Source organism: Barbus barbus, assembly GCF_936440315.1.
Source record: "Barbus barbus genome assembly, chromosome: 41".
NCBI classification, from domain to species: domain Eukaryota; kingdom Metazoa; phylum Chordata; class Actinopteri; order Cypriniformes; family Cyprinidae; genus Barbus; species Barbus barbus.
The window spans coordinates 5,728,556-5,741,877 of NC_136719.1; the positions used below are offsets into that span (position 1 = coordinate 5,728,556).

At 40.8% G+C, this 13,322-nt stretch overlaps 1 protein-coding gene across 1 annotated transcript in view; it reads left to right on the forward strand.

Annotated features, from left to right (window-relative positions):
- The window catches only part of LOC306860819 (leucine-rich repeat-containing G-protein coupled receptor 6-like), an 89,901-nt gene extending 76,898 nt beyond the window's left edge, over positions 1-13,003 (forward strand). The window contains exons 9-18 of the mRNA XM_079402762.1: positions 1,882-1,953; positions 2,513-2,581; positions 3,248-3,319; positions 4,474-4,539; positions 4,793-4,864; positions 5,376-5,447; positions 6,138-6,263; positions 7,078-7,232; positions 9,099-9,179; positions 10,003-13,003. Coding sequence (XP_079258888.1) covers positions 1,882-1,953; positions 2,513-2,581; positions 3,248-3,319; positions 4,474-4,539; positions 4,793-4,864; positions 5,376-5,447; positions 6,138-6,263; positions 7,078-7,232; positions 9,099-9,179; positions 10,003-11,252 — 2,035 coding nt within the window. The 3' untranslated portion in view covers positions 11,253-13,003. The remainder of the gene's footprint in view (positions 1-1,881; positions 1,954-2,512; positions 2,582-3,247; positions 3,320-4,473; positions 4,540-4,792; positions 4,865-5,375; positions 5,448-6,137; positions 6,264-7,077; positions 7,233-9,098; positions 9,180-10,002) is intronic.
- The last annotated feature ends 319 nt before the right edge of the window (positions 13,004-13,322 follow it).

Genomic DNA, 13,322 nt, shown 5'->3' on the forward strand with positions numbered 1-13,322 from the left:
TCCTGAGTTCCCGCTGGTGCCGTCCAGCCCTCCTGAGTTCCCGCTGGTGCCGTCCAGCCCTCCTGAGTTCCCGCTGGTGCCGTCCAGCCCTCCTGAGTTCCCGCTGGTGCCGTCCAGCCCTCCTGAGTTCCCGCTGGTGCCGTCCAGCCCTCCTGAGTTCCCGCTGGTTCCGTCCAGCCCTCCTGAGTTCCCGCTGGTTCCGTCCGGCTCTCCTTCGTCTCCGCTGGTTCCATCCAGCCCCGCGCCTCCCGAGCGCCCCCAAGTGTCCGCGCTTCCCGAGCGCCCTCCAGTGCCGGCTCCACGCACGTGCCCTCCAGTGCGGGCTCCACGCACGTGCCCTCCAGTGCGGGCTCCACGCACGTGCCCTCCAGTGCCGGCTCCACGCACGTGCCCTCCAGTGCCGGCTCCACGCACGTGCCCTCCCGTGCCGGCTCCATGCACGTGCCCTCCCGTGCCGGCTCCACGCACGTGCCCTCCTGAGTTCCCGCTGGTTCCGTCCAGCCCCGCGCTGCAAGAGCGCCCGACAGAGTCCGCGCTGCAAGAGCGCCCGACAGGGTCCGCGCTGCAAGAGCGCCCGACAGGGTCCGCGCTGCAAGAGCGCCCGACAGGGTCCGCGCTGCAAGAGCGCCCGACAGGGTCCGCGCTGCAAGAGCGCCCGACAGAGTCCGCGCTGCAAGAGCGCCCGACAGAGTCCGCTCCTCTGTGGCTCCCAGGGGGGAGCTTCCCCAAGAAAATTTTGGGGGGGGGTAAGAGGGTCACAGCCTGTGTGGCCGGGCCAAGGGCCAAGGCCACACGACCCGAAAAAAATAGGCCGTGGCTTCCCGAGTCCCCTGACCCGCCCTGGCCTCGCGAGTCCCCTGACCCGCCCTGGCCTCCCGAGTCCCCTGACCCGCCCTGGCCTCCCGAGTCCCCTGACCCGCCCTGGCCTCCCGAGTCCCCTGACCCGCCATGGCTTCCCGAGTCCCCTGACCCGCCATGGCCCCTGGAACGGGCACCGCCCTGGAGGCCTCCAGAGCGCCCACCCCCCCTCCCCATTGGATGGTGTTAGGCGTGAGGACACGCCTTCCGGAGGGGGGCGTAATGTCAGTCCTTGTCTTGTGTTTCCCCTCCTCCCGTGCCCATATTTGGCCTTCCTGTTCCTGTCCTCGTTTGTCTTCATTAGTTTAATTAGTCTCTAGCCCTGTGTTTGATTAGTCCACACCTGTTCCTTATTTCCCTGTGTTTATAAGCCCTGTGTTTCCTAGCCCCTGTGTCCGGTCTTATCGTCATAAACGTCATTGATGTTCGTCTCTCCCCAAGCTCCTCGTCTCATTGTGTGTGTCTCTCCAATAAATGTGATTATTGGAACTCCTACGTCTCCTCGCTCCTTGTGTCCCGAGAGGGAACGTGACAGATAGTAACAGAGTTGGCATACAATTATTTTAATTAAAAAGAGGAGAGATAAAGGCAAAATTTACTCTATTTTGTCTATATTACCTCTGTTTAAATATGGTGAAAAAAAGTGATCTGTTTATGTCAACCCTGTTACCAATTTTAGTTGGTTTTACATTTCAGCCCTGTTACCAAGATTTTGAATAGCAAAAAACTGATTTTTTTTTAGTTTGAAATAGTTTGAAGAAATAACAATATTACACTAAAAAATCTCGGTAGCTAAATGAATTGTAAAACTGTCAACCCTGTTACTGTACAGTACAACAAATAGTTATTTCTCAGCATACAGCATATTGGGTTTTATTATTTAGAATTTAATTTGTCATTTATTAACGCTTAAATACAATCTTTCCTGAAAGAATGCAAATATTCTTGTAAAATGGAGCAGGCACTCACTTAGAATGATCTATGCAGTTTCTAACAAAATATGTATTTTTCTTCTCTATTCAGTAATTTCTACGAAAATCCCATTCAGTTTGTTGGCGGATCAGCATTTCAGTTCTTGCCAAAGTTACACACGCTGTAAGTACAAGTCTATGTGTGAAATGATAGCATACACATGATTAAACAGAGCAGTTTGGCTTCCGATAAGGCACCTTTAAAGTACCAGTTGGCAAATGTGTATAATTTCCATTTCATCATTGCTTTCATTTTGATGAATACTGTAATCTTGCTCACCTCTTGCCATCACGTCTCTTATAAGTAAACATTAAACTAGTAATTTGTCTCCAAAAACAGCACGATTCAATTATAACCTCATAAATGCCAAAATATGAGATTTAGCTTTTCAAAAAACTAATAAAGTAATTTATCTCTCTCCAGTTACACAGACAGTGCATAAGAATGCTGTGAGAGTTTATTCAGCCTTCATTATTGTGATATGAAGTCTTCTGTTGTTGATTTTGGGTAGTGTTGTACTTGTGAGTGTAATACAAATGATGGAATAAAGTGGAATAATATTGCCTCTAGATGATGGAGAGCTAAGTGGGTACGGTAACAGTAGACATCCCTGTGGTTTTGCTGGATGACATCTTCATTAGCAGAACGATCCTCACTAATGAGTTATCTAATCTCGTTTTAGCTCTTTGAACGGGGCCACTGAGATCCGAGAGTTTCCAGATTTGAAAGGAACCACCAGCCTGCAAGTTCTGTGAGTCTGAGATCAAATGTCCCCATTTCACGCAGGATCAGTTTCAGTTAAGAGACTTCCAGAAGTTCTTCCCACCGATGAGGACAAAGGAATAACCGTTGACAAAATAGAGATGCTTTTACTGAACTCACCATGTCAGAGAGTTTCGTACAAGGTCAAAAATGATGCAGGGCAAAGGCATACTGAACCGAACACTTAAGTTTATTAGTGAATGATCAGTTAATAAAAAGCCCTGTATATAATTACTGATCCTAAAGGGGAGTTAAACCTTTCATTAGAGTTAAAGGAGAAGGCTTTTCAAACGGGTTTTGGTTGTGCACCAATCTCACGTCATTGTTGAGTTGAACAATTTTAAGGGAAATCATTACATCTTTGCTACATTTTTTGAGAAAAAAAAACTACATTGCGCCTTGTATTTACCTACAGGTCTGAAAGCATTGAAATTTTGTATCAGTTTTAATAAGATTTGTCTTATTTCCAATAAAAAAAATATGTCTGGATATCCTTAAAATGAGATGTATTTTGAGAATCTTCAATACTCTATTCACATTAGCAAAATTTCTTAATTTTTCTTAATCTTTTGCAGTGCATGCACATTCTGTTTTTTGTCTCCTGTTTGGCGCACGCACACATTCAGTGCAAACTCTTCTCTTTGATTTCTCCCAGTACGCTGACCCGAGCTGGACTGACCGGCCTGCCATATGATCTCTGCCACCTGCTGCCTAAATTAAGAGTGCTGTGAGTTTCCAAACACAAATACGCACCTGCAACACACAAACACATTCGGAAGCGCATATCTAAATGATTCCTAAAGATCCGAGCTGGCAAAGCGAGTTCAAATTCATCCTGAGGGATTTGATGAAGCCAAACTTTCAAGGAGTTCCTAAAAGCCTCTTTTAACATGAACTTCAAAACACATCAGCAGGCAGATATTTTGCCAACTTTACAAAGAGAGCAATGTGATCATTTTCATCAGTTGAGCCATGCTTATGCAAACAATTTAAAAGTTTAAAAATCATTTTTAGATCAAGCATTTTTTTATATTTTGCTTTGCTTTAATCATTGTTTAAGATGGATAAGAGCAAACACTTAAAGGTGGGCAAGTTCAGTTAGAGAAACCCCTGCAGGAAGAGTGAAACGTTATGTAACTGTCCAAATGAAGAATTAGACCTCTGGGCAAAGTAGCTGCTTAACATGCCATTCTCTCTATATATTTGCTTCTTCTCCCTCCAGGGTTTCTTCTTGCATATACACTTCAATACATAACATTAAGCAATGTTTACATGTTTATTCAGAAACAGTATAAGGGAGAGATGGTGCATTTGTAGAAAAATGGGAGAATTGTAACCGTCAAGAGATCATGCTAACTTGAACTAAAGAAGCTGGTCATTATACATTCAATTAGATAGCTCTATAAAGGACTCAATTGGGACTTAATTGGAAATGCTTAGCATTATCATTGAGGCTTATAGTGTAAGTCTGTACTTTTTGTATTACAAAGTGTCAGAACTGCTAAAATAATGATTGTTGTGTGAAAAAAAAAAAAGTACACTTGGCACAGAACAATTATTCTAAGGGTTTTTCTCACACAAAAAAACGTTTCTACTAAGAATGAGAAGATTTTGGCAGTTCATTTACACGATAACGTTGTTTTGGGGGCCTGACAATGCATTGCAAGTTTTTGAAATTTACCCTATTGCTATTGTCTCCACGTAAACTATAAAAACATGAATTTGTGAAAACTGTGACTTTTTGTGCATGTGTATTACATGTTCAGTCTATAGGTATGTATGCAGACAAATAGTGTTTCTTTAAAAAAAAAAAAAGTGATATGGCCAACTACTGGCCTTGGCCTGGCATGCATAATACAGTCTTTATGTGTTTTGTTTCAGGGAGCTGTCGCACAATGTCATCGAAGAGCTGCCGAGTTTCTACCACTGTGCCTCTCTTCAGGAGATGTGAGTTGGGACATCTCTCTCTCTCTCTCTCTCTCTCTCTCTCTCTAGTGAAACGGGAATAGAGTAATATCACTAACATATCTATGATAACTCTAAGAGCCCTAAATAACCCACATAGTACTTGACAAATGACAGTCATTACTGTAGCAATCCATCAATGTCCATATTTGGGAAGCTTTCAAGTGTGTTCATGATGTCTGCCATAGTGTGTGTGTGATGCAGTAAAACCAGTTCTTTTGTTTTGACTCGGCAGAGGCCTGCAGCACAATCTGATCAAACAGATTGAGATGAACACATTCCAACAGCTCAGCTCTCTGCGTTCACTGTGAGTACTGTACACACGCTCATCTTCTGCTGGCTGTAAGTGTTACATTGAAAAAAGCCTCTATTTTGTATTTTTTCTAATTTAATACACATTTTCAATACAAATTATTAGCAGAACAATTTGAGTGAACAATTTCTACTGTATATATAGAACTTTGGGGAATATTGATATTGTGGCAAGGGCATGCACACAGTTTTAAATTGAAGCATAGGAAAAAAAAAAAAAAAAGAAAAGAAAAAAGAAGTATCGACTCACCAATACTTCCCCCTGGAGGCCAAGACATTCTACAAAAATTAACCGTAAACATCTTGCACAACCAATAGGTAGAAAATCACATGCTAAAATTTTAAATAATGATTATTGTTAAAAGAATTTTGAGCGCAAGACTGTTTTTAGATATCAGATCTTGAGAATAATAAAATGTCAAGATCTATGAGCAAAAACATTTATGTTTTTCTGAGAAAATAAGAAATGACAGATGCACAGGTGAGTAAATGATTTCTCATTACAGGGATCTAAGCTGGAACAGGATCAACACCATCCACCCTGATGCCTTTTCCTCTCTTCAGTCACTTATTAAACTGTAAGTATAATTTATGCAAATCAGTGGCAGTGCATATCATTGGATTTAGCACTGAAGATGAAGATTACACACCTCAGAATCTAGATGTCTGTGTAGTCGTACAAAAACTGTTATTAGACTGTGACTTGGCACAACCATCCCATTAACACAAACAAAGAGATTCCATGATGCACACTTTGGAGTTTCTGTCATCATTGGCTTAAAGTGAAAAGACTGTGGTTGTAATCACGGTTAAAAGCTCAGCACAGCGGTGAAGACGTGCGTCGTCAGTCACAGGCGATTAAATGCAAGCAGCATTAGGTGAAGAATGTGATGAATGAATGAGGAAGACTGATAAAAAGTGACAGAGTGTGGCTGATAAATGTGTGCAGCGGTGAATGAGTAGAGCGTCATACCCCGAGTAGATACTGCAACAGTTATAAACCTCTAGTTTTCCTTGTGAAAAATCACTAGCAAACAACATCCACAGAAAAGTCAAATCACTGGTAAAGAAGTCAAAACCAGTAGTATTTGTTGACAGCTCTGGGCTCAATACAAGTACAGCTCCATCTACAGCATCTATGGCATGCTGTTGATTACAACAGTAAATAATTTTAATCCTACAATCCCTGCCGGCTTAAGTAGATACTTCAATTGTAGCTCCATCTGCAAGTTTTTTTTTACACTTGCTGATCTTTTACCTCCATCCAGAGATCTCACTGGGAACCGATTGAGCAGTCTCCCGCTCACTGGGCTAACAAGTCTCACTCATCTTAAACTGAAAGGAAACATGGCACTCTCGCGTTCCTTCAGAGAAGAAGACCTCCCCAACATAAGGTACATTTGTGGTAACCAATAACCCCAAAAATCAATCAACTCCGCCATCCCGCACAACAACAGATTAAAACACTTTCATGTTAAACCATCAAAGAAAGTTCACAAGCGTATGTGGTTATTAATTCCCACAACACAAATGCCTTGAATAGCTCAAAAACAAATTAAGGTTTTGCTTTGTTTTCAGAGAAACATTCAACTGTTTATAGAATTGACAGTTTCAAGATAATATGTTGCTCAAGGAACATTCTGTTCATTGGTACGAATAAACGGTTTCTGTTTGTTAAGTTTCCTAGAATATCTGGCTCAAAGCAAGTCATATGACAAGTGGAAAGATTATTTCAAGATACCTCAATATTCGCAATATAGAGAGGCTGTTGTAAATAATCGGTCCCGATTCATCAACTGCTAAAAGCTTTGGAGACACTCCAAAACTTTTAAGGACTATCTTAAGTACTTGCGTGCTTTGATTAGCACCTCGAAAAATGGGAGATTTCAAGTATTACCGTTTCCCAAAAGCAACTGATTAAGCAAAAGCAAATGAAAGAGAATCACGGTGTCAACTGTGACCCAAACACATATAAAATAGTCCTTGTGGTTAGATGTATTGCTAGTTTACTTCATGCATCATTTGCAGATTGATGAATCATTCTTTCTCTGATTTCTTCCTCTGAAATGGGATCTTTTATAGTTTTCATATTTCCTCAAACTGATGCAATATACACTTATTTTTAATGTTCAAACTCCTTTTGGCACAACTGAAGAAACAGCCGATATAAACAACATTTTATATATGGTGTCACTATTGTTGAAACAGGGTCATTGAGATGCCATATGCTTATCAATGCTGCGTTTTTGGAGCCTGCAACAGCTACAAAGCAGCCACCCAGTGGGAAGGACAGATGGGCAGTGAAGAGGAAGATCTCCAGAAGAAAGCTCTGTCCCTGTTCCCCATTCACACCGACAACAACTGTAAGTCCTACAACTTCACTAGGCCATCCTACAGATCTGGAAACATTATACAATTTTGTAACTGTAAAGAAAAAGGTTGCTTTATCATTTTTCATATTACAATTGCAATTAACTTACCAAAGTAATAGCAAGGTATTCTTTGGAGTACTGTTACCTGCCAAAAGTTTGGTCACCTGCACATTATTTATTGTTACTTTCTTCCACACTGTATTATATTGCCAGAAATTAAGTGTCCCCAACTAAGCAAGCCAAGGGCAACAGTGGCAGGGAACCAAAACTCCATCAGTAACTGAAATGGAGAAAAAAAAACCTTGGGAGAAACAAGGCTCCGTTGGAGGCTAGTTCTTCTCTGGCCCCCCGAGTACCCCAAACACTGTAGGCTCTGAGTACCCCCAACAGTACATATTTGGCATGTCTCGCTCATCTGGCACAACCATTTCAGGGTTGAAGTCTCTACTAACTAGCTGATGAGTTGAATCAGGTGTGTTTCACATAAAACGTGCAGAGTTTGTGTGGTACTCCAGGACCTGCTTTGGGGAACCAAAAGCACTGGCCCGACAGTGGAAAAGCAGCTAATGATCTAAACCAGGGGAGTCCAGTCCAGTCCTACTCCTGGCGGGCCACTCTTCTATAGAGTTTAGCTCCAAGCCCAAATAAACACCTGAACCACCTAATCATAGTCTTACTAGGCATACTAGAAACTTCCAGGCAGGTTTGTTTAGGCAAGTTGGACACCGGCCCTCCAGTTTGGACACCGCTTATCTAAACACTGGACTGATGGTGTGACTTGGAGTACCATGTAAATAAGGGTTTCTCAGTCCTGACCCTCGAGGTCCACTTTCCTACATAGTTTAGCGCCAACCTTGACCAAACTCACTTGCCTATCAATTTTATGTTATCCTAAAGAGCTTAGGAGTGTTCGACTTAAACCGGTGCTGCGCAGAATGATCAGTGTTTGACAATCAAAGCAAGAGCTATGATTTCATTTTGATTAGAGTTGAAGCAAAACTCTGCATGAAATTGGGCCAGAATTTGAGAATCCCTATGTAAATACTATTGCACTGAACAGAACAGGTAGACTTCTTGAGATGTTTTTTTTACCATGTGAACAGACATGCAAACAGCTAGAAGAAACCAGTTGGTTAGGTTGAAATTATCGGGACAAGTTTCCAAACTGCAATACTGTTTTGTAGCAAGTCACTCAAGTTTGTACAGTAAACCTTTTATCAGAGCCCCTGTAGCCAAAAATGAAAACACTGGCCCTACACAAACATGTTCCTCATATGAAAGGAACATAAAAGCACCACTTGTAGCAGTTTTCCACAGAGTGTGTGTATGTGTGTCTATTTTTATCTGCTCTGTTCTATCTGCCAGTCTCTTCATCTTTAATTAGCACAGTAGAAACATGTCAGGGCCTTACAGTAACCGCAGGTATTTGACAGATGAAATAAAATGTGTCTTTTCTCCATGCATTCCTTGATGCGATCTGATCAGGTTTCAGACTTGAAAGGAGCTCTCTGTAATTACACTCCATGGGACATTAGATAAACATTAACAATTCAAGGTCCAAAACATACCATTTGGGTTATCGGAAAATAACAAACCCAGAACGTGAACAAAGCTTGATGATTGATTGCAAGCTGAAGGAGAAATGGAAAGTTGCAACTGAGATGTGTACGGTGTTGAGTGGCGCTAAAGCCCTTAGATAAATTAATCCGTTCCAGCAGACTAGATGTCCATAACATGGTGATTTATCTTCTGCCAGACTGAGTGCATCATGCCATCTTGAAGAACACTGAGTTTCATCATACTGGCGTACATGCACAAACCTAAGGTGCCTCATGCTTTTCATGTGTTCACTTGCAGATGACCTTGACTTAGAGGAATTCCAGTTAGCTATTGAAGAGTCCAAACTACAAACCAGCATACAGTGTACCCCCATCCCAGGTAAATTCATCCAGCAGCAGATCTGAACTCAAGCTTAAACGTTTGCCATCAAGACTATAAAGGCCTGTTCACATCAAGTACAAACTGAACAACAAGCATTTTAAAGAAAGACATATTTGCAAATAGTTTTTTACACCAAAACTTTGCATGCTTCTCCAAATCCCCACCGACACTTAAGCCTAGCTTTATTTGATTAAGTGTTGCAGTTTCCAGAAACACAGATTAAAAAAATAAATAAATAATTAACAAAGAATGAAAGCTGGTTTCAGCTATGACCTAATACTTATACAACAGTTCCTCTGGTTAGATTTTTTGATGGGTCACTGTTCTTTTTGCATTTTAATAGGACTAACTAAAGTGTCATTTTTTTGTATTGAAAAACACAAAGAGAACAAAATATTTTATTTTATCGCAAGGAAAATGAGGCGTAAACAATTTATTGCACCAAGACCATTTACTATCCCGAATTTCTGCCATTTTCTGAAAAAAAAAAAAAAATTTTTTTAATTATATTTAAAACAAATATTCATAAATAAGCAATAAAACAAATGGCAGACTCTTGCAGTACAAGTTTTCTGACGTGGTGCAAAGATGCTGATAAAGATGCATTAGGTCTCACGAAAAAAGTATAACAATTTGATGTGTAATTAATTTGTAAAAATTCTAAATTTGTTAAAACTATTAAAAAAATGGTTTACACAGAATTTTGTGTAACATTTTGTTGTGCATAGGATCCGTATGGAAATTCAGTCTTGGTGTGAATAGGCTTCAAGGTGATGTTTTCATTCTGCTTAAATTCTAATTTATCATTTCACCCCTTCAGGTCCATTTAAACCGTGCGATAACCTGTTTGACAGTTGGGTGGTACGGCTTGGCATGTGGCTCATCTCTTTCGTCTCGCTGATGGGAAACAGCCTTCTCCTCATGACAGTCTTTGCATCCCCCAGCTATCTCTCCCCTGTTAAGTTCATCATTGGCACCATCAGTGGCGCCAACCTGCTTACGGGCCTGTGCACTGGCACCCTGGCACTGGTTGATGCCCGGACATTTGGAGAGTTCGCCCTGCACGGCGCTCAATGGGAAATGGGAGCAGGATGCCAAACAACAGGCTTTCTTTCAGTTCTAGCCTCTGAGGGCTCCATACTCTTCCTGACCTTGGCTGCAGTGCAGTGTAGCGTGTCCGTGTCGTGTGCTCGAGCCTATGGAAAGTCACCCTCTCTGGGAAGCGTGCGAGCCGCCGCAGTGGTGTGCTTTGCACTTTCGTTGACAGTCGCCGCTTTACCGCTAATTGGAGTCGGAGAGTACAGGGCAACTCCGCTCTGCATGCCATCACCACTGCCGGATGGCGAACCTTCCACATTGGGTTTCATGGTTGCTCTGATAATGATGAACTCCCTGTGTTTCCTGGTGATCACCGGAACTTACATCAAACTGTACTGGGACCTGATGAAGGGTGATTTCGATAGTATTTGGGATTGTGCCATGATCAAGCATGTAGCCTGGCTCATCTTCACCAACTGCCTGCTCTATTGCCCCGTGGCCTTCCTCACCTTCTCCTCCTTTCTGGGACTCTTTCCTGTGAGCGAGGAAGTTGTCAAATCAGTCGTCCTGGTGCTTCTGCCTCTTCCTGCATGCATCAATCCCTTGCTCTACCTTCTCTTCAATCCGCACTTCCGTGAAGATGCACGTCTGCTTTTGAGCAGAGCTCACCTCCATCATGACCGCAACCTGGATTCCTTTGTCTCTGTTGACACGGAGAAAAGCTCATATGACTCCACTCAAGCCTTGGTGTCCTTTGCTGCTGAAGCAGATGCAGCATTCGAGAGTTCATCAGCACCAAACCCAGAGACAGTCACCAGGTTTTCTTGCCCACCCTCAGTGCCTCTCATCCCATGCCAGATGCAGATGGAACCCTCAACAGAGAGGGATAACGTCGCAGAGAACCTGGTCAGGTCAACACCAGGACTCATTGTCAAAGAGCAGGAGCACCTTAGGAGCAGTGGACTGGACACTCATAATGGAACCTCCTTCTCTGGAGTCTACCACTCCACGCATCTCTCAACTCATTCTTAAGTCTTCTCCTAAACTCTAAAGTTTTTAAGGACCTTTTGAGCATGAGAAGTCGTGAGGCCACGTCATGAACTGACCCCTAAAACCTTCAGAGCTAATGAACAATGAACTGTATTTTGGGACTATGTATAACCATCCTGTCCCAACTGCTACATGGCATTCTTAAAGGGAAAATAAAAAGGAAAGAAAAGCCTAAACACATTTTGTGACATAATCCTGTGGGCCATTAAGTAATTTAAGCAACCATCTTAAAATGTTTAAAAAAACAAATCCACATTTATTTATTTTGTAACTTGTTTGTGTAATTAGGTTCAAATGAGTGTTCTGGGTTTAATATCATCTCCATGCATGGAATATTGTTAATTTTCACTGAAAATAATTTATTTTTTGACTCAACCCTCTTTTTAAACAAGCAAAACAATTAATAAATCATGCGTTATGTACATACAATGTAAGTCTACGAGGTGAAGTACTGCACCTGCATAACAATTCAAATTCACAATGTGTCTACAAAACACAAAGACAAATCTAATGGCATAATTTACGTTGGTAATCAATAACCAGAAATGAGTGCACATTCAGCAGTGGTCTCACATCTCATGAGCACTACATTTCATTGTTTTGAACCTGGAACATTCCTTTAATTAGAAAATATCACAGGGATGTTTGCTGATGTACAAGGAGTTATGCATCTAAATATTTCAATGTGAAAAAATGTCTCTACGAAAAAGCTCAATTCTTATTTACACAAACGTTTATGCATTCATTTCCAAGTGTGTATATATCAAAGTCGTGTTAATTATTTGCAAGTCATCACTTGCTTACTTGCGCAAAAAAAAAAAAAAAAAGGAAATGTATGAGGAGGTAAATATCTATGTATATTGTCAAATAATATTTAGTGTCTTGTAAAACAACAACAACAAAATATCATGCCAACAGGTGCTAAAACATATTGCCATAAACATACTCTCTGCAAGTACATAGAAAGCTTGGTCAATGCTCTGCAAGCTGTTCATGCATGTATGTATATGTATATATTCAGCATGCAAAACTTTGAAGGGTCACAGAGATATCTTCAAGTGTTTGTGCCGTTAATTCAGGTAGTTGGCTATAAACATGTTGACAGCTAATTTTAACTAATTAATAACTGTTGCTCCACCATGACAGAAGCAAAAATGCACTATACAAGACATTATGCTAATGCTTACCATAATCCACCTGACTAACTGAGAATGCAATATATATAAAAAATTAAAACACACTAAATCAAATTTAAAACATGTTTTTGTAATAATTTGTAATGCAACACAATACAAAATTAAACACTGCATTAAATTCAAGCTCGCACAGCTAGACGCATTTGCATTCATGTACTTGCATAGCCTATGTTTGAGATTCACAATGTCAGTTTTTAGTTTTTTTCATTGTCAAGTCCACATGATTAAGGTAGAGCAAAACATGAAATATATCGCACATGTTGATGCTATAAACTGAAGATTAAAAAGAACTACGTGCGATTTGATTAGATTGTAATAAAGCTAGCTATTGTATTGTAAAATATAACTACCTCTGATCTAGCATGCTATACCTTTTCATCCTTATTGATTTCTATTCTTTTTCTATTAAATGTATATTAAAATGTAATTTTTATATTGAAATTTTAAGATCTTTGTACAACAGACACTATTCTGGATGTAAATATTTTCATATTTCTGTATACATGTGATAAAGAATGATTTAATAAAGTTATTAGTTTCATAAATGTATGTCTTGAAGACTACTGAACAATTCAGGGAGATATGAATGTATAAATATTCAAAGGTACGTCTACATTTTCATCAACAATAAATAAACTGTATAAAATGAGATCAATATCATTTAAATGTTGTAAGATTTTCTTGGGTTGCTGTGAAGTGCCTCCAGTGCCTCTCTTGTTTTCATATTTTTATTCTTAAGAACTATCTTTTCATCTGTGTCCACAACACTCTTCAAACACAAGAGAGAAGTGAAACTGAGAATAGAAGGGCACTGGCTCCCCCCGGTGTGTGATGTGTGTGACGACAGTGTATGTAT